At 43.9% G+C, this 21,109-nt stretch overlaps 1 protein-coding gene across 2 annotated transcripts in view; it reads right to left on the bottom strand.

Annotated features, from left to right (window-relative positions):
* Nucleotides 1-13,729: 13,729 nt before the first annotated feature.
* The window catches only part of LOC134966062 (carcinoembryonic antigen-related cell adhesion molecule 1-like), a 78,865-nt gene continuing 71,485 nt past the window's right edge, over nucleotides 13,730-21,109 (bottom strand). The window contains exons 12-13 of one of the 2 annotated variants that reach the window (XM_063942527.1): nucleotides 19,694-19,734; nucleotides 13,730-18,223 (exon numbers count right to left, since the gene is read on the bottom strand). In XM_063942527.1, the coding sequence (XP_063798597.1) occupies nucleotides 18,110-18,223; nucleotides 19,694-19,734 (155 nt within the window). In that variant the 3' untranslated portion in view covers nucleotides 13,730-18,109. Of the gene's footprint in view, nucleotides 18,224-19,693; nucleotides 19,735-21,109 lie in introns of those variants that run through there. The other variant, XR_010188578.1, reaches the window with a different exon arrangement.

The raw sequence follows: 21,109 nt of genomic DNA, 5'->3' as shown, positions 1-21,109 counted from the left end.
AGCATTAATCAGAGCAACATTAGTAGCTTCATAGGTTGAATACTGCACATTTTTTATACAATTGGGCATACCTAGTCTATGAATGTGCAATAGATAGCAGCATAGTACAATATCTGACACTTTTGTCAGATGATATAGTGAAACTTAATTCATGAGTGTTGTTACTGGCTATTCTGGTTTGTGCCATGATGCCTATATCCTCAGCAAATTATCCCTGCCTACAAAATTTGAGGTGAGCCACATGCCAGATGGATGGTTGTTGAGTAAGTTACCTATATTTGTTAATGAAGCAGCTGCTTGTGCTTCTTATTATATTGTTCTAATCCCTCTCCCCCCTCCCAACAACAGGTGATTTAGGCTATGGCTGTTGCTCCTGGCTTCTGACTTCATTGAAAAATCATCAAACTCCTGCTGAGAATAAGTATAAAGAGGCACATATTGCCTCCCAATCCATGACAGAATGCACCTTTGCTCTATTAAAAATAAATAATTCGGAAGGCATATTATTATATAATTTGGCAAAAGTGTCCGATATTGTGCTCTGCTGCTGTCTATTGCATAATCACACATTAAATAAACCACTTCCCCCAGATTATGCAATAAACAGGAAACAGGCGGAGGTTTTGTTACCTACAACTGACTGTGAGCAAATAAAGTGGAAGGCAGTAAGGAAGGCAGATTAGGGCAAAGCTTATTGCCAACTATTTCAGCTGTAATTATTTAAAAATAAAAAATCATTGGTTATCATGTACTAAACAGTGTAAAGAGAGAGATTGCCCTTTAATTAGTGTGCATGTGAAACATTTAGCCACATAGGAGGCAATGAGTAAGGTCTGCTCGATTTTGCATTTGAATTTGCTGGGGATTTTAGTGGGGATTTAAGATTCGATTTTAGAAGGGATTTCATAAATTCAACTCAAAATCCATTTCAAACATGAATCAACATCGAATTTTATTTGAAAATCAAATGCAAAATCGATTATTAGTAAATGTGTTTTTTTAAGGGATTTTGAAAATCAAATAGATTCAATTTCAATTGATTTTGTAGATTCATAAAAATTATCTCAAATTTGAACTTTAGTAAATATACCTCCTAGAGTGTTCTCAGGCAATACAGGCTGTAGGGTACCGGCACAGAGTGTCCCTTGGCTGTGTAGCAGTGCCACTGGATGCATAATGCCATTACAGGCAATCTGCAAGCCACATGCCGGTGCCATGGGGCAGCAATGAGGTTGCAACCGTGGCCTTGCACTCTGTGTGATGTCAGTGCTCGCACACCTCCTAGTGATGGCCCTGCTGTTGTGGCTGCCTTACCCCTGGTGCAAGACAAAATGATGTGTGTGCAGGTGCTTGTATTGCAGACTTACATACACTCACCAGTGGATGACTCACACTATGAACAGCCCAGTTACTTATGCAGTGGTGTTGGATTACTGATAGATAGCAGGTACAGCAGTGCTATGGATGAGTACCTGGAACTCAGGGGAGTATGCGACAACTGGGAAGTTCCAATACTCACAGGTAAAGCTGCAGCTAGAATTGATGTCTGCAGCAACTCATGCTCTACCCCTAACTCCGTTACCCCTCTTAGTGGTTGGATGGTGCCTGCGGTGCTATAGTCCTTCTGCCCACGGCAGCCGCATTTGAATGGGCGAATTAGGTCCACCCAAACTCCGATGCTTCCCAGTCTTATTAAGTGACAAGGCACCACCCGGGACTGCAAGTGAGTAAAGGGGAACCTAACTAACCCTGCAACACCAATGCACGAGTGATAATGAAGACAAAAATTGTCTTAGATGCTATAAGCAAATAAACAGTGAGAGCAACAATGCTCAGGGATGTTAAAGATATAAATATAAACAAAGAACTGTTAGCGTGGATACTCCACGAAAACCTGAACACCGGCTGGCAAGATCTGGTCAAGAATCGATCAGTCAAAGTCTCCAGGTCACAGCACAACACAGGCAGGATATCCAATGAGCTGACACATTCACACAGAAGTAAGAACTATTACCAGTGTCTTTGGAGTGACCAGGAAGAGAATATAAATTGTGCTGCACCAATCACAGAAGAAACTCCTTAATTGCAAATATCATGCAGCTGTCCTGCTGCACGTCCTTGTACACAGCTGGGTACTTAGTTACCCAGCAATGGGAAATGCCATCTGCCTCCGGCGTCCCTGTTGCTAGGGATCCGGCGGCTCACAGTGCCTGGTGTCTGCCTGTTGCTAGGTACTGGGCGGGGGTCAGTGGGAGGTGCGGCGGCCTGGCTCCACGGCAACCGCCAGGACACACGCCTCCCGACGCTAACAAGCAGTACTCACTGGTACATGTACACTGGTGATGGAGCAGAGCTGAAGTGGATCAGGGTGTCATACAGATTACCAGCCGGTGAGTGTATGCTGCAAACAGGTAGCAGTGCACATAGGCAAATTCAGGGGAGGGGTTTCCAGTTGCCTGGAAACCTCCCTCTAAGCCAGATTCTCTAATCATGACCACAATACTATATTGTATAATATGATTTTACTAGAGCTGAGGCCACAACATGCAGTGTAAGGTATGGAACTGAGCAGCCAAACGTACCCAGAGACAGCAGATTTTCCTACCAAGTATGTTGTGTACGTGGAACTGATCACAATACCAAACTGCCCCTAAATGGGCTGACCACACTATAAAATTGAGCATCTGGGAACCCCCCTCTAAAAATCCTGCATTTGCCCCTGGTGCAGGAATGCTGCAACAGCTTTATGGCAGGTATTATCCAGGTCTCTCATCGGAGATAAGTAGGAGACTTCTGTCTCCCACCATGTCACTTCACAGATTTATACAGTAAAGAAATAAGATGGCCCCTGCACTCTCAATAGTGATCATGGTTGCCATCTTTAGCTAAGGCATGAGACCTCCCTGGAGGACAGGAAGACTAGAGTCTATGCACTAGCACACTTCTTTCAACACCAAGGTACATCCCCCCTGGTCTCCTCACAGCGCAGGACTGTGTGTCGGACTGTGTGATTGTACTCCTCTCACCCTCTCTTTGTCACCCACTGCCCAATGTATATTCTTGCACTCACAAGTTCCCCCACTGCACACACACATCCATACTGTACTCATAGAAACACAACCAACACTAGTTTTGCTAGCAACAAGATCAAATGGATGAAAACTATATGGAATGGCCAATTTTGTAGCAGTACTTGTGCAGGATGTATTCGGGGGTTCAGTGCTGCCAATATTGTGTGCTTCTCCCTAGGAAAACACAGCCGTGTACGCCCCAGGGCCCTCCCCATAACCCTGGGCAGTCTTGCAAGGGCTACCTCTGCTCCCCAATTCCCTCATATACCGTATTATCTGGCCACCCCATCCTGTACCCGCTCTGCTATTACTGCTCTGAAAGGAATGGGAGTATTACAATTTCCCTCTGTCTGAGAAACACTTGGACAAAGTGGTTGGAGATGTTATAAGACAAGCGAAGAATAAACAAAGAGGTAAATGTTACAGCTCAGCTACAGAACAAGAAATTCTAGTTGCTGCTGACGAAAGCTATTGGCAGACATGAGCTGCAATAACACAGCAAGCAGGAAATATTCAGCATGATGGTGTCAGATCAAATTGCATTATTAATATAGTCTAGATCTGAATCTGAAATGATGTGAGATTAATGATAGCTGTTCATGGTAGGCCAGATCAGAACAGGTGGAAAGTTATGTTTTCTGTGTAAAGTGACATATATATATAGTACTTAGTTTGTAGCTAAAAAAGAAATAGAACTCAAAAAACTGACACTGATAATGATCTATAAACATTAAAGACAAGAGTGGCAAAACTTCATTCTTCTGTCTTTCATCACAAATTAAACCCTGCATACTTATCACTGTTGTATCTGTTCCAAGGGATGATCACTTACTGTCATTCACTAAATTATCTCCATTCATGTTGGCCTCCTTTTTTCTCTACATATGATGTCATGAAGAGTAGGCCAGGGCTGGCAAACTAAGCTGCAATAAATACAGGTGCTACCGGGATAGTGACATTGCCATCCCCTTACATTAGTGATGTGCACCGGAAATTTTTCGGGTTTTGTGTTTTGGTTTTGGGTTCGGTTCCGCGGCCGTGTTTTGGGTTCGGACGCGTTTTGGCAAAACCTCACCGGAAATTTTTTGTCGGATTATGGTGTGTTTTGGATTCGGGTGTTTTTTTCAAAAAACACTAAAAAACTGCTTAAATCATAGAATTTGGGGGTCATTTTGATCCCATAGTATTATTAACCTCAATAACCATAATTTCCACTCATTTTCAGTCTATTCTGAACACCTCACACCTCACAATATTATTTTTAGTCCTAAAATTTGCACCGAGGTCGCTGGATGGCTAAGCTAAGCGACACAAGTGGCCGACACAAACACCTGGCCCATCTAGGAGTGGCACTGCAGTGTCACGCAGGATGTCCCTTCCAAAAAACCCTCCCCAAACAGCACATGACGCAAAGAAAAAAAGAGGCGCAATGAGGTAGCTGTGTGACTAAGCTAAGCGACCCAAGTGGCCGACACAAACACCTGGCCCATCTAGGAGTGGCACTGCAGTGTCAGGCAGGATGGCACTTGAAAAAAATAGTCCCCAAACAGCACATGATGCAAAGAAAAAAAGAGGCGCAATGAGGTCGCTGTGTGACTAAGCTAAGCGACCCTAGTGGCCGACACAAACAACTGGCCCATCTAGGAGTGGCACTGCAGTGTCAGACAGGATGGCACTTGAATAAAATAGTCCCCAAACAGCACATGATGCAAAGAAAAAAAGAGACGCAATGAGGTAGCTGTGTGACTAAGCTCAGCGACCCAAGTGGCCGACACAAACACCTGGCCCATCTAGGAGTGACACTGCAGTGTCAGGCAGGATGGCCCTTCAAAAAAATACTCCCCAAACAGCACATGATGCAAAGAAAAAAAGAGGCGCAATGAGGTAGCTGTGTGACTAAGCTCAGCGACCCAAGTGGCCGACACAAACACCTGGCCCATCTAGGAGTGGCACTGCAGTGTCAGACAGGATGGCACTTGAAAAAAATAGTCCCCAAACAGCACATGATGCAAAGAAAAATGAAAGAAAAAAGAGGTGCAAGATGGAATTGTCCTTGGGCCCTCCCACCCACCCTTATGTTGTATAAACAGGACATGCACACTTTAACGAACCCATCATTTCAGCGACAGGGTCTGCCACACGACTGTGACTGAAATGACGGGTTGGTTTGGGCCCCCACCAAAAAAGAAGCAATCAATCTCTCCTTGCACAAACTGGCTCTACAGAGGCAAGATGTCCACCTCATCATCATCGTCCGATTCATCACTCCTTTCACTGTGTACATCCCCCTCCTCACAGATTATTAATTCGTCCCCACTGGAATCCACCATCTCAGGTCCCCGTGTACTTTCTGGAGGCAATTGCTGCTGGTGAATGTCTCCACGGAGGAATTGATTATAATTCATTTTAATGAACATCATCTTCTCCACATTCTCTGGAAGTAACCTCGTACGCCGATTGCTGACAAGGTGAGCGGCTGCACTAAACACTCTTTCGGAGTACACACTGGAGGAAGGGCAACTTAGGTAGAATAAAGCCAGTTTCTGCAAGGGCCTCCAAATTGCCTCTTTTTCCTGCCAGTATACGTATGGACTGTCTGACGTGCCTACTTGGATGCGGTCACTCATATAATCCTCCACCATTCTTTCAATGGTGAGAGAATCATATGCAGTGACAGTAGACGACATGTCAGTAATCGTTGGCAGGTCCTTCAGTCCGGACTAGATGTCAGCACTCGCTCCAGACTGCCCTGCATCACCGCCAGCGGGTGGGCTCGGAATTCTTAGCCTTTTCCTCGCACCCCCAGTTGCGGGAGAATGTGAAGGAGGAGCTGTTGACGGTCACGTTCCGCTTGACTTGACAATTTTCTCACCAGCAGGTCTTTGAACCCCTGCAGACTTGTGTCTGCCGGAAAGAGAGATACAACGTAGGTTTTAAATCTAGGATCGAGCACGGTGGCCAAAATGTAGTGCTCTGATTTCAACAGATTGACCACCCGTGAATCCTGGTTAAGCGAATGAAGGGCTCCATCCACAAGTCCCACATGCCTAGCGGAATCGCTCTGTTTTAGCTCCTCCTTCAATGTCTCCAGCTTCTTCTGCAAAAGCCTGATGAGGGGAATGACCTGACTCAGGCTGGCAGTGTCTGAACTGACTTCACGTGTGGCAAGTTCAAAGGGTTGCAGAACCTTGCACAACGTTGAAATCATTCTCCACTGCGCTTGAGACAGGTGCATTCCACCTCCTTTGCCTATATCGTGGCCAGATGTATAGGCTTGAATGGCCTTTTGCTGCTCCTCCATCCTCTGAAGCATATAGAGGGTTGAATTCCACCTCGTTACCACCTCTTGCTTCAGATGAAGGCAGGGCAGGTTCAGGTATTTTTGGTGGTGCTCCAGTCTTCTGTACACGGTGCCTGAACGCCGAAAGTGGCCCGCAATTCTTCGGGCCACCGACAGCATCTCTTGCATGCCCCTGTCATTTTTTAAATAATTCTGCACCACCAAATTCAAGGTATGTGCAAAACATGGGACGTGCTGGAATTTGCCCAGATGTAATGCACGCACAATATTGCTGGCGTTGTCCGATGTCACAAATCCCCAGGAGAGTCCAATTGGGGTAAGCCATTCTGCGATGATCTTCCTCAGTTGCCGTAAGAGGTTTTCAGCTGTGTGCGTATTCTGGAAAGCGGTGATACAAAGCGTAGCCTGCCTAGGAACGAGTTGGCGTTTGCGAGATGCTGCTACTGGTGCCGCCGCTGCTGTTCTTGCTGCGGGAGGCAATACATCTACCCAGTGGGCTGTCACAGTCATATAGTCCTGAGTCTGCCCTGCTTCACTTGTCCACATGTCCGTGGTTATGTGGACATTGGGTACAACTGCATTTTTTAGGACACTGGTGAGTCTTTTTCTTAGGTCTGTGTACATTTTCGGTATCGCCTGCCTAGAGAAATGGAACCTAGATGGTATTTGGTACCGGAGACACAGTACCTCAATCAAGTCTCTAGATGGCTCTGAATTAACGATGGATACCGGAACCACGTTTCTCACCGCCCAGGCTGCCAAGGCCTCAGTTATCCGCTTTGCAGCAGGATGACTGCTGTGATATTTCATCTTCCTCGCAAAGGACTGTTGGACAGTCAATTGCTTACTGGAAGTAGTACAAGTGGCCTTACGACTTCCCCTCTGGGATGACGATCGACTCCCAGCAGCAACAACAGCAGCGCCAGCAGCAGTAGGCGTTACACTCAAGGATGCATCGGAGGAATCCCAGGCAGGAGAGGACTCGTCAGACTTGCCAGTGACATGGCCTGCAGGACTATTGGCTTTCCTGGGTAAGGAGGAAATTGACACTGAGGGAGTTGGTGGTGTGGTTTGCAGGAGCTTGGTTACAAGAGGAAGGGATTTAGTGGTCAGTGGACTGCTTCCGCTGTCACCCAAAGTTTTTGAACTTGTCACTGACTTATGATGAATGCGCTGCAGGTGACATATAAGGGAGGATGTACCAAGGTGGTTAACATCCTTACCCCTACTTATTACAGCTTGACAAAGGCAACACACGGCTTGACACCTGTTGTCCGCATTTGTGTTGAAATAATTCCACACCGAAGAGCTGATTTTTTTTGTATTTTGACCAGGCATGTCAAGGGCATTATTCCTCCCACGGACAACAGGTGTCTCCCCGGGTGCCTGACTTAAACAAACCACCTCACCATCAGAATCCTCCTTGTCAATTTCCTCCCCAGCGCCAGCAACACCCATATCCTCATCCTGGTGTACTTCAGCAGTGACATTGTCAATTTGACTATCAGGAACTGGACTGCGGGTGCTCCTTCCAGCACTTGCAGGGGGCGTGCAAATGGTGGAAGGCGCAAGCTCTTCCCGTCCAGTGTCGGGAAGGTCAGGCATCGCAACCAACACAATTGGACTCTCCTTGGGGATTTGTGATTTTGAAGAACGCACAGTTCTTTGCTGTGCTTTTGCCAGCTTAAGTCTTTTCTTTTTTCTAGCGAGAGGATGAGTGCTTCCATCGTCATGTGAAGCTGAACCACTAGCCATGAACATAGGCCAGGGCCTCAGCCGTTCCTTGCCACTCCGTGTCGTAAATGGCATATTGGCAAGTTTACGCTTCTCCTCAGACGCTTTTAATTTTGATTTTTGAGGCATTTTACTGATCTTTTGTGTTTTGGATTTTACATGCTCTGTACTATGACATTGGGCATCGGCCTTGGCAGACGACGTTGATGGCATTTCATCGTCTCGGCCATGACTAGTGGCAGCAGCTTCAGCACGAGGTGGAAGTGGATCTTGATCTTTCCCTATTTTTTTAACCTCCACATTTTTGTTCTCCATATTTTAATGCGCACAACTAAAAGCCACCACAGGTATACAATGTAGATGGATGGATAGTATACTTTATGGATGACGAGTGATGACACAGAGGTAGGTACAGCAGTGGCCTACCGTACTGCTATATACAGTATAATGGACCTGGTGGATACTGTCAGCAGACTGCTAAACTACTAGTATAAAAAAAAAAGCCACCACAGGTATACAATGTAGATGGATGGATAGTATACTTTATGGATGACGAGTGACGACACAGAGGTAGGTACAGCAGTGGCCTACCGTACTGCTATATACAGTATAATGGACCTGGTGGACACTGTCAGCAGACTGCTAAAAAACTAGTATAAAAAAAAGCCACCACAGGTATACAATGTAGATGGATGGATAGTATACTTTATGGATGACGAGTGACGACACAGAGGTAGGTACAGCAGTGGCCTACCGTACTGCTATATACAGTATAATGGACCTGGTGGACACTGTCAGCAGACTGCTAAACTACTAGTATAAAAAAAAGCCACCACAGGTATACAATGTAGATGGATGGATAGTATAATTTATGGATGACGAGTGACGACACAGAGGTAGGTACAGCAGTGGCCTACCGTACTGCTATATACAGTATAATGGACCTGGTGGACACTGTCAGCAGACTGCTAAACTACTAGTATAAAAAAAAAGCCACCACAGGTATACAATGTAGATGGATGGATAGTATACTTTATGGATGACGAGTGACGACACAGAGGTAGGTACAGCAGTGGCCTACCGTACTGCTATATACAGTATAATGGACCTGGTGGACACTGTCATCAGACTGCTAAACTACTAGTATAAAAAAAAAGCCACCACAGGTATACAATGTAGATGGATGGATAGTATACTATTACTTTATGGATGACGAGTGACGACACAGAGGTAGGTACAGCAGTTGCCTACCGTACTGCTATATACAGTATAATGGACCTGGTGGACACTGTCAGCAGACTGCTAAACTACTAGTATAAAAAAAAAAAGCCACCACAGGTATACAATGTAGATGGATGGATAGTATACTTTATGGATGACGAGTGACGACACAGAGGTAGGTACAGCAGTGGCCTACCGTACTGCTATATACAGTATAATGGACCTGGTGGACACTGTCAGCAGACTGCTAAACTACTAGTATAAAAAAAAAAGCCACCACAGGTATACAATGTAGATGGTTGGCTAGTATACTATTACTTTTTGGATGACGAGTGACGACACAGAGGTAGGTACAGCAGTGGCCTACCGTACTGCTATATACAGTATAATGGACCTGGTGGACACTGTCAGCAGACTGCTAAACTACTAGTATAAAAAAAAAGCCACCACAGGTATACAATGTAGATGGATGGATAGTATACTTTATGGATGACGAGTGACGACACAGAGGTAGGTACAGCAGTGGCCTACCATACTGCTATATACAGTATAATGGACCTGGTGGACACTGTCAGCAAACTGCTAAACTACTAGTATAAAAAAAAAAGCCACAGGAGTGTTTTTCAGGCAGACAAACGTATACTGGTGGTCACTGTCAGCAATACTCTGCACTGTACTCCTGCTATAGCTGCTCCCCAGTCCCCACAATTAAGCAGTGTGAGCACTCAGCACAGATATATCATGCAGCACACTGAGAACAGATATGGTATGGAGCGTTTTTTTCAGGCAGAGAAGAGAACGGATAAAAAACTGGTGGTCACTATCAGCAAAACTCTGCACTGTACTCCTCCTAACAGCTGCTCCCCAATCCTCCCCACAATAGTAAAATAAACAAGCAAAGCAATCAGATCAACTGTAGTGTCTCGTATAAACGGAGAGGACGCCAGCCACGTCCTCTCCCTATCAATCTCAATGCACGTGTGAAAATAGCGGCGACGCGCGGCTGCTTATAGAATCCGAATCTCGCGAGAATCCGACAGCGGGATGATGACGTTCGGGCGCGCTCGGGTTAGCCGAGCAAGGCGGGAGGATCCGAGTCTGCTTGGACCCGTGTAAAAAAAGGTAAAGCTCGGGTGGGTTCGGTTTCTCGGAAACCGAACCCGCTCATCACTACCTTACATTATTGTTCTGAGGACCTACAGTAGGGGTACATTTACTAATGTTATGCACACCAGTGCCTGCAGGAATGTACTGGTGTCTGAACTGTTATGCACACCAGTGCCTGCAGGAATGTACTGGTGTTTGAACTGTTATGCACACCAGTGCCTGCAGGAATGTACTGGTGTCTGAACGGATAGGTATGCAAAACAAATGAACTCACAGACAGACTGGGGAATATGACATTACGTACACAGAAGGTGATAGGGTAACAAAATAAACACAAAGTGAACAGAGAAGCCCCTGGCTAAGAAACTGGGTGTCTCCCTAGTATTAGTAATGCTCAGATGGGAAAAGCAAGATGTTGTGTTTTAATACGTAGAGAACCCGAAATGCTATTGCTAAGGGCAACAGCAAAACCCTAAAGGGTTACCAACGGGTGTGGCAGTAAACTCCTTGGTCAGAGATGGAATGATAGACACAAGGAGAGTCTCCACAATCCTAATCCTCACTTGCAGTGCACAGGTTCAGTTTACTGCCACTAAACTGACACCTGACACCTTGCACAGTGAAACAGAATTTAGGCAGGCAAGTCTTAGAATACAGCCGCAAACTTGCTAAGTTCACAGAGTAGTAAAAGAACCCTAGCAAGCTAAACGACTGACTCCAGTCTTACTGCTAGGTCTGGATTGGCAGAGTGTAGTACCAAATCCCCAGGCCTATTTGCAGTAAGCAACAACAAATACAAAGCTACACAGTACTGGCTAACTTTCAGGAACTGACTAACCGACAAAGATTCAGCAGCATCTGCTTAACCTGAGAAGAGGCCTTATAAAGCAGGTGCTGTCCACGCCCCACTCAGACCTCACAGACTGTGAGCACAAAAACCAGCACCGGATCCCCTGCCGTGCACAGAGCCTGTAATCACTGCACAGCAAAAGACCCGAACCGGAGTATCAGCTGCGCTCAGGTTACTCCGCTAGCACGTGTCTCCCGGTTGCCATGACGACGTGGCAGCACAGGGCAGGGGACCCTAACAACTAAGCATATACAGTATGCGGTCAAGTCTAACATACAGTATATGATGTCTGATATGGTCTGCATGTGACTGGCATGTAGTGACACATACTGTACTGTAAGTTTCAGAGTAGAAAAGGAGCAGTATTTTGGGGGAAACTGGAAGCTGTTTTCATCATAAAGTTTTTGGCTTGCTAGCAACATGCCTTTCTGTAGAGGAAAACCTCTGGAAGATGAGGAACATTTTAAATATACAATACTTTCATAAATTGTGGATAAATGCACAAGATGTATGACAAAATACACTGCTCAAAAAATAAAGGGAACACTTAAACAACACAATGTAACTTCAAGTCAATCACACTTCTGTGAAATCAAACTGTACACTTAGGAAGCAACACTTATTGACAATCAATTTCACATGCTGTTGTGCAAATGGAATAGACAACAGGTGGAAATTATTAGCAATTAGCAAGACACCCCCAATAAAGGAGTTGTTCTGCAGGTGGTGACCACAGACCACTTCTCAGCTCCTATGCTTTCAGGCTGATGTTTTGGTCACTTTTGAAAGCTGGCGGTGCTTTCACTCTAGTGGTAGCATGATACGGAGTCTACAACCCACACAAGTGGCTCAGGTAGTGCAGCTCATCCAGGATGGCACATCAATGCGAGCTGTGGCAAGAAGGTTTGCTGTGTCTGTCAGCGTAGTGTCCAGAGCATGGAGGTGCTACCAGGAGACAGGCCAGTACATCAGGAGACGTGGAGGAGGCCGTAGGAGGGCAACAACCCAGCAGCTGGACCGCTACCTCCGCCTTTGTGCAAGGAGGAACAGGAAGAGCACTGCCAGAGCCCTGCAAAATGACCTCCAGCAAGCCACAAATGTGCATGTGTCTACTCAAACAATCAGAAACAGACTCCATGAGGGTGGTATGAGGGCCTGACATCCACAGGTGGGGGTTGTGCTTACAGCCCAACACCGTGCAGGACGTTTGGCATTTGCCAGAGAACACCAAGATTGGCAAATTCGCCACTGGCGCCCTGTGCTCTTCACAGATGAAAGCAGGTTCTCACTGAGCACATGTGACAGAGTCTGGAGACGCCAAGGAGTACGTTCTGCTGCCTGCAAAATCCTCCAGCATGACCGGTTTGGCAGTGGGTCAATAATGGTGTGGGGTGGCATTTCTTTGAGGGGCCACACAGCCTTCCATGTGCTCACCAGAGGTAGTCTGACTGCCATTACGTACCGAGATGAGATCTTCAGACCCCTTGTGAGACCATATGCTGGTGCAGTTGGCCCTGGGTTCCTCCTAATGCAAGACAATGCTAGACCTCATGTGGCTGGAGTATGTCAGCAGTTCCTGCAAGACGAAGGCATTGATGCTATGGACTGGCCCGCCCGTTCCCCAGACCTGTATCCAATTGAGCACATCTGGGACATCATATCTCGCTCCATCCACCACGTTGCACCACAGACTGTCCAGGAGTTGGCGGATGCTTTAGTTCAAGTCTGGGAGGAGATCCCTCAGGAGACCATCCGCCACCGCATCAGGAGCATGCCCAGGCATTGTAGGGAGGTCATACAGGCACGTGGAGGCCACACACACTACTGAGCCTCATTTTGACTTGTTTTAAGGACATTACATCAAAGTTGGATCAGCCTGTAGTGTGTTTTTCCACTTTAATTTTGAGTGTGACTCCAATTCCTGACCTCCATGGGTTAATAAATTTGATTTCCATTGATAATTTTTGTGTGATTTTGTTGTCAGCACATTCAACTACAGTATGTAAAGAACAAAGTATTTAATAAGAATATTTCATACATTCAGATCTAGGATGTGTTGTTTAAGTGTTCCCTTTATTTTTTTGAGCAGTGTATATCTATATACATCTGTAATAAACTTGTCTGTTGATAAAAATGATGTAATCACATTGGCATGTAGTAACAGTTGGTATGAACTCTGTCCCCTCCCACCAGTGTCAGAGATGCACAGAACAGAGTGAAGTAGTAGTGATAGAGAAACAGTAGGGGAGGGAGAGGTTGGGAGAAAGTATTGGGATGAGGAAGTGAGAAGGATGAGTGTAAGTAGGAGAGTAGGAGAGAGGTGGAGAAAAAGAGAAGGAGGCAAGGATAAAAACAAATCTTGCACAATATACAGTATGTACAGCAGTACATTATTCAAGAACAATAAAAAGCTCACTCAACGTACTGTATGGTTAAGGGATGAGATAAAAATCTTTTTTATTGACAACTTGAAATAATTTACATCTGTTTAAATAGCATCAAAATTAGTATATTACAGCACAAATGTAGGCAGTATTGTACTAATTACATCCAAAAATATATTTATTAAGGCACTTTTAATCCCTTACGTCTGTAATAAGTAACTCTAGTAACAAATTGCATTGAAACACAGTAATCTCAATTTCTTCAAGTAACAAATGTGGAGTTTCTGGCGCGGAAGACAGATTGAACTGACGTCTATATTAAAAAAAAACCTTATAATTAATGAGCTCAGATTACAGTCAAACTTTACAATAACTGTCATAAGGGAAAGAGAGTAACTGTCTGTCAAAATCTTGGCTGGTGCGGGAATATCCTTTGCTCTATTTACAATAACTGTATTGTTTTGCCAATGTTGTATTTTCAGTATCATTACAGTTGGTAACACAATTACTCATTCAGAAGCTATAACTGTTTATTAATTATTTCAGGATGGACTTCACTTGTGCCAACACTACTAGCTATTTTATCTTACCATAGCTATCCCACAACTACAAATGCATTTTACACGTCACTTTTGGGTATAGATATTTTATAGAAGGTCTACAGCAGTCATATAAAAAAAATAACCTCATGTAGTATCTTGAAATGAGTAATTTTTATCAATCATGTAATTGTTCTTTAACTTCATAGAAATAGAATATGAAGACTTATAATGCTCTTCTTTGGGTTGTAATATGGTATGCCGGTGGCCGGGCTCCCGGTGACCAGCATACCGGCGACGGGAGCCCGACCTCCGGCATACCGACAGCGCGGCGAGCGCAAAGGAGCCCCTTGCGGGCTCTCTGCACTCGCTACGCTGCGGGCACGGTATTTATTCTCCCTCCAGGGGGGTCGTGGACCCCCACGAGGGAGAATATCTGTCGATATGCCGAGTGTCGGGATTCCGGCGCCGGTATACTGTGCGCCGGGATCCCGACATTCGGCATACTGAAGACAACCTCTTCTTTGTTTAGTTCCATGTTACAAAGTAAGGCTTTAGGAACATATTGTGAAATGTAAGATGTAATTAGCCATATAGTCATTTGCACAGTTTCCCATCTTATTTGCATAGTGAATTACAATAGAAGGGGCAAGTACTCAGGCTTCAATACTAATTAGTGCAGGGCCATGAAATGTTCAAGCTATAGTTGGATATAAATACATGTTTCATACAGTTTATTAAACCATTATATTCCGGTTGATTAATAATCAAAGACACTGGGGTCTATTTACTAAGCCCTTTGTGGAAATAAAGTGGACGGTGATAAAGTACCAGCCAAACAGCTCCTAACTGCCATGACACAGGTTGTGTTTGAAAAATGACAGGAGCTCATTGGCTGGTACTTTATCTCCACACAAGGCTTAGTAAATCGACCCATCTCTCTTCTATTTATTGTTTAATCTGTTGTCTTGGATTTAAAACATATACAGGTCAAGATTTATCAATCCTTGGAGAGTGATACATTTCACTGTCATAAAGTACCAACCCGCCAGCTCCTAACTGCCATGTTACAGGCTGTGTTTGAAAAATGACAGTTAGGAGCTGATTAGTTGGTACTTTATCATGTGCAATTTATCACTCTCCAAGGCTTGATAAATCTGGGGCATAGTTTGCTTGCAATTTTTATCATATATCAATATACAATAAATACATTTATTTAATATTCTTATACTAAATTGAATTATGTGGACATTATAGAACAGAGATAATAATCAGTATATTGCAATTGATCCTTTTATTGACACTTTGTACCTCTACTGACTTTCCAACTTTCCGTAGTCTCGTGAGGTCACTTTCATTGTCCTTTTCCAGCTCTCATATTTGTCACTTTAATTTGCATTTGATATTTCATCCCTTGGCATTTAGAATTTTGCATAGTCATTTAAATAAGTCAACACGCTGTAGAAATGTCATCCAAGGTTACACCAGATTTGCACTAAAGAAACTTTAGTAAATAGATGTGTCTATATTTACATTTTCTATGATTGCTTTTTGTACAATCAGAGGGCAGTGTGGTAGGGACTGGCCTAGCCTTCGCATCTTGTGCTCTTTTCATCACAGAGTGTAAATACTGTACATATAGTAAATCCAAAATAGGAAAAGCCCCATATCTGATTTGGGGTTTGAATTCTTAAAGCACAAAGTTTGGATCTGCATTAGATAAAAAAACCTCACTCCATTGATACATCGTACAGTGTTTAGTCACTGTGTCATCTGTAAACATCAACTCAAGATTTAAAACTACTGCTAGAAGGTGCATTATACTGTATGTGACTAGTGCAAATTTATTAGATATAATCAGATATTATTTTTACAGTTTATTTAAAATGTTGAAATATACTACTCACTTATTTTTCTTTCAGTTAAATTGTAATTAAATTGTAATTAAATAATGCCTGATTGCATTTTTTAGAGATCTAAAGCTGGATAAACACTATAAGATTACGGGCCTAATTCAGATACGAATGCTAAATAACGGGATCACAAAATGTTTTTGCGATTATTTGCAAAGATATGCAAAACTGCGTAAATTACCAGCAACACCCATACCACGCAGAACTACTAAAGGAAAATCAAATTCGCAAAAGGGAAGGCACCCGGAGACCCAAGCAAATTTGCTAAACCATTGCATATTTCTTTGTGAAATACCGTATGGTCGCAAATTAGCGTACATTTGCAAATTACATTCAAGGCCTATTTTTTCCCACCAACATCCCTACATCTAAGATCTACGCCCTGACTTTTGAAAGTTTGAGAACCTCTGCCTTTGTGTTTTAAGTTTCACCAGGTTTTGTATAATTATAAAACAAACACAGGGGTAATTTGTATATATTACTAATATTGATAATTGTTTAGACAGAACAGTTTATTTGAATAATGCATTTACCAACAATGATAGTAAAATAAAATAAAAACCTGTAATTTGGTATGCATAAAGGTAAAAAGCTTGAGGCTAAAATCCATCCATTAACACAAGTTGTGTGTGATTCTGGCAGTAACACATCAGCTGAGTGCGATTCTTCTCTAATTGTGTAATTAACACCAAAAACATTGATGATACTGCACCGGTCAAGGTGACTTCCATGGTGTACGTAGCTTCATACCTGCTCAGAAAGTACAAAAGCTGTGTAGGTATTTTAAGGTTGCCTGTGTGCAGAATTTCGTATGCTTCGCCCTGACAACGCTTGCCATACGCCCACTACACGCCCCTGTTACACGCCCAGTTTTGCGTTTTTTTTCAAGAACGGCCCACTGACACACCTATACCGCGCCTTTAAACCATTGTTTGTTTGCGTATTGTTTTTTGTATGCAGATCTGCAAAAGTTTTGCAGTTCGTATTCAGCCGCATGCACCCTATGTTGTTTACGCATGCGTGGTTTGCGAAACATCACCAGTTGCGTTTGCCGTTGCAACTGAACCTGAATTAGGCCCTATTTGTCCAACCTTTCTGGTTGGAATGAAAATCTGATACTGTATGGAAAATGACAATTGACCATTTGCTCCCAAACACTGGAAAACAGACACAAATGGATGTTCAGACAACTTGGTTAAATCCATTTGATTCAACCAATTTATCCGAATGACAATTTTTGCCCATTTTCCATCTTCTGTAAGCAAATAGATGATTGTTATTTGTTCCCATACATTATCAGATTTTCAAAGATTGGACAGGTCTTAAGGCCAATATACACGGGAGAGATGTGTGCTGAGCGAACTGCTCAGCACACATCTCTCCCGCCGCTCAGCACAGCGCGATGTGGAGGAGGACGGGGGCCGCTCATTTGAAATGAGCAACGTGCTAGATTGGCCTGCATTTAGGCCAATCTAGCACCAGCGATAGCGATGCGCGGGGCTGCGCATCGCTATCGCTGTAGGGGGTGCACACGAGTAATCTGTGCTTAAAAGCTAAGCAATCTAGTCACATTGCTTAGATTTTAAGCATGGATCTCTCCGTGAGTACCCCCCTTTAACTGTGTGTATCCAGCTTTAGACCAAGCACTGCCAGTAACTTTTTTCTAGCATAAGTAAACTATGCAGGTGGGTTTAGTAATAAAATCGACTGACTGTATGTACTAACTATTAATGAAGTGTGTGGGTCCCCTAAGACTGGTCAGCTCTCCTGTCCTGCAGAAATCTATAGGCATAGTTATTAAATATTAAATTGTGACAAAACATACTTTAAGGTAGAGCCCTGAACAGAACACTTGGCATCTTTCCTTCTATGCACAGATATCTGATTATTTTATAAGTATTCAATGCCCAGTCATTGAAATGCAATGGTTACTGTCCATGAGCGCTCTTGTGTTTGCTGTCATTTCAGTTCTCTGGTCTCACGTACCAGTTATTGTTTGTTTGACTTTTTTACATCACTGTATAGTGTTTCCTCTGGTTCTTCGTTTGTCAATTTGGTAGAGGGTGTGTTTTTAAACTCAATTCGTGCATATTTAATTTCACCCTGAAAAGAGATAAAAAAAAAAAAAAGTGTCAGGAAAGGACAGACACAAGTTACTGGTACACATGAAACAAGGGTTATGAGCTCTGGATTAGTACACGATGAAGGTGCTGATTCCCAAGTGGCCGATAATGGCACCATCACGCAACGGCTGAGTGCAGCTTGTCTCTTCTGTCTGTCAGGGGGGAGAATAATCACACTGATCGCGCTCCCCCTGGACCTGACCTTGGTTGAAGGGCACAGGACATCACCCTGACCAAGGTCAGGGAGTTATTTCTTAAAGGGAGCATAGTCACACCTCCGGAATTAGGCCACACACCCTGTTTTTCCAGGGCCCTGGAAAAATTTCTACTGCCCTGATGGGCGTACCTATAATGGGTGCAAGATGTACAGTGGCCCCACACTGCCTCTCTGCCGGCTCTGCAGAAATCACTGAGAAAATGGCACCAGCACCATTTTCTCTGAGATCTGCACAATAGAGACATCAGTGGTAAAATGGCGGTAGCCATTTTCCGAGAACTGCACATTCAAAGCATGGTGCACTGGCGGGATCTACTTTGGGGGTGGGGGGTGTCTCTCACTTCTCTTAGGTGTCTATTTACTAAGCCTTGTACGGAGATAAAGTGGACAGAGATAAAATAGCAGCCAACCAGCTCCTAACTGTCATGGCAGTTAGGAGTTGATTGGTGGTACTTTATCTCCGTCCACTTCACCTCCATCCAAAGCTTAGTAAATATAAATAGACCCCTTTATCCTTCGCTGTCTGCAGCCTTCATTATGCTGCTTTCTTACTAGCTTCCACACAATGTCACATTTTCTGCCTCACAATTTAGATGAAGGAAGCCACCTGCATGAGAAGTGCACTATACTGACTTAGAAGCCTGGTAAAGTGGCCACAGATGGACTTTATTTAAATCTTTGAAATATAATAATGGGGGTCATTCTGAGTTGATCGCTCACTAGCAGTTTTCAGCAGCCATGCAAACGCATTGTCGCCGCCCACTGCGGAGTGTATTTTAGCTTTGCAGAAGTGCCTACAAAATGGTTTTGTGCAAAACAAGAGTAGCCCTGTAGTTAATCTTCGTGTGCATAGATTCTAACAATGGAGGGACGGCTTTTGACGTCACACACCCGCCCAGCGAACGCCCAGCCACGCCTCCGTTTTTCTAAGCACTCCCTGAAAATGGTTAGTTGACACCCAGAAACGCCCACTTTCTGTCAATCTCCTTGCGGCCGGCTGTGCGATTAAAATCGTCACTAGAACCAGTGCAAAACTACAATGGACTTTGTACCCGTACGACGCGCGTGCGCATTGCGGAGGATACACATGCGCAGATTAGCCATTTTTTTCACTGATCGCTATGCAGCGAACAACGGCAGCTAGCGATCAACTCGGAATGACCCCCAATGTGTCTAAAAGGAAGCTACATATTTACAACTACTATTTGTCTACAGCAATGTAAAGAAACTTACGTCATCTTGTAAGTTGTTTGTAAATGAAGCTTCTGCTGTATCTGCAAAATAATAGAATATAATAAAATAGTACCATCTTAAACTCTGTACAAAGATACCAACTGTACAGAAATAAGTTTCTGGAGAACTTCAATTGTTTAGTTATCCAAGGGAATAAGGGTAAAATAGTGCACCTATTTCACTGGTAGTGTGGATATAAATGAATTATGTCTCATTCTCTTCAACGTGTGAAAAATAAAATGTACCGTAACGGGATGTGGTCAGGATGCTGGCGGTTGGGATGCCGGCAGACAGAATCCCGGTGCCAGAATCGCGACACGTGGCCACAATGCCGGTACCGGAATTCCGACAGTGGACAAAATGCTGAATCATGATCGTACATAAGCCACCCACTGTTTGTGTTAAGACGGGGTGGGGGGGGTGGGGTTAGGTTTAGGCACCCCCGGGGTGGTTAGGTTAGGCTTCAGGGTGGGGAGGGATGTGTTAGGTTTGGGCACCACCGGGGAGGGTTAGGGTTAGGCTGCGCGGGACGTGTGTGTGTGTGTGTTGGGGGGGGGGGGGGGGGGCTGTAAGTATTCTCTCCATTGGGAAGCATCCGTACTGCTGGTAAGCCATATCACACCCACGGTAACTTATTCATTTACTTATGAAGAATTGTAGTACATATCCCAAACAGCATATATTTGAGCAGCAGAATCTTGTTTTTACAAAAATATATATAAGAATTGTAGTGCGTAAAGATTTAGAGACAATTGCTGCAATTAAAACTTTTTTTAGCGTCTTCTTTAATGTCGCTCTGGTGTTCTTGAATAAATGAACTCTAATACAGTATACTTGAGTTGTGGTCTCTATTTGCCCTCTAACCAAACCTTTAAATCCTCATGTGGGGAGAATGTTATAAGAGAAGGCTATTATGTTAAGGGTTTAATAATGTGAGACAAACAGTACATTCAACCATATCTGTATAGTGTATTGTATGGAGAAAGTAATAAAATCAAGGAGAAAGGCAAGAGGTTATCTTATCCTAACACTTCAAGCCATAGTACTTTTTATCTTTGCTTTTTTTTATCTTACTACTCTCTTTTAAGGTCTGCTTTCTCTCCTACTTCTATGAAATCAACTGTTAGAAGTCATGAAACAGAAGACAACCTAATAATTTTAATATTTTAAAGGGGCCCTGGCCTCAATGCTTTTCGAGAGCCACCTCTCTCTGCAGAATTGTACATTTAATGAGCCATAGTGTTATGCCCGGTAGTAATGCCCTAATTCATCTTATGCGCCATCGTAGTGCCGTAATTCACATTATGCCACACAGTGCCCCCAGTAAATAGTATGCCACACTGTAGTGTCTCAGTCCATATTGCTAGACAACTTAGTGGACAATTATATGACCTGTGTTCAAGTGAACCAGGCCCC

Source organism: Pseudophryne corroboree, chromosome 10 (genome assembly GCF_028390025.1).
Source record: "Pseudophryne corroboree isolate aPseCor3 chromosome 10, aPseCor3.hap2, whole genome shotgun sequence".
Taxonomy (NCBI): domain Eukaryota; kingdom Metazoa; phylum Chordata; class Amphibia; order Anura; family Myobatrachidae; genus Pseudophryne; species Pseudophryne corroboree.
This window is presented reverse-complemented; position numbering and strand designations above follow the sequence as displayed.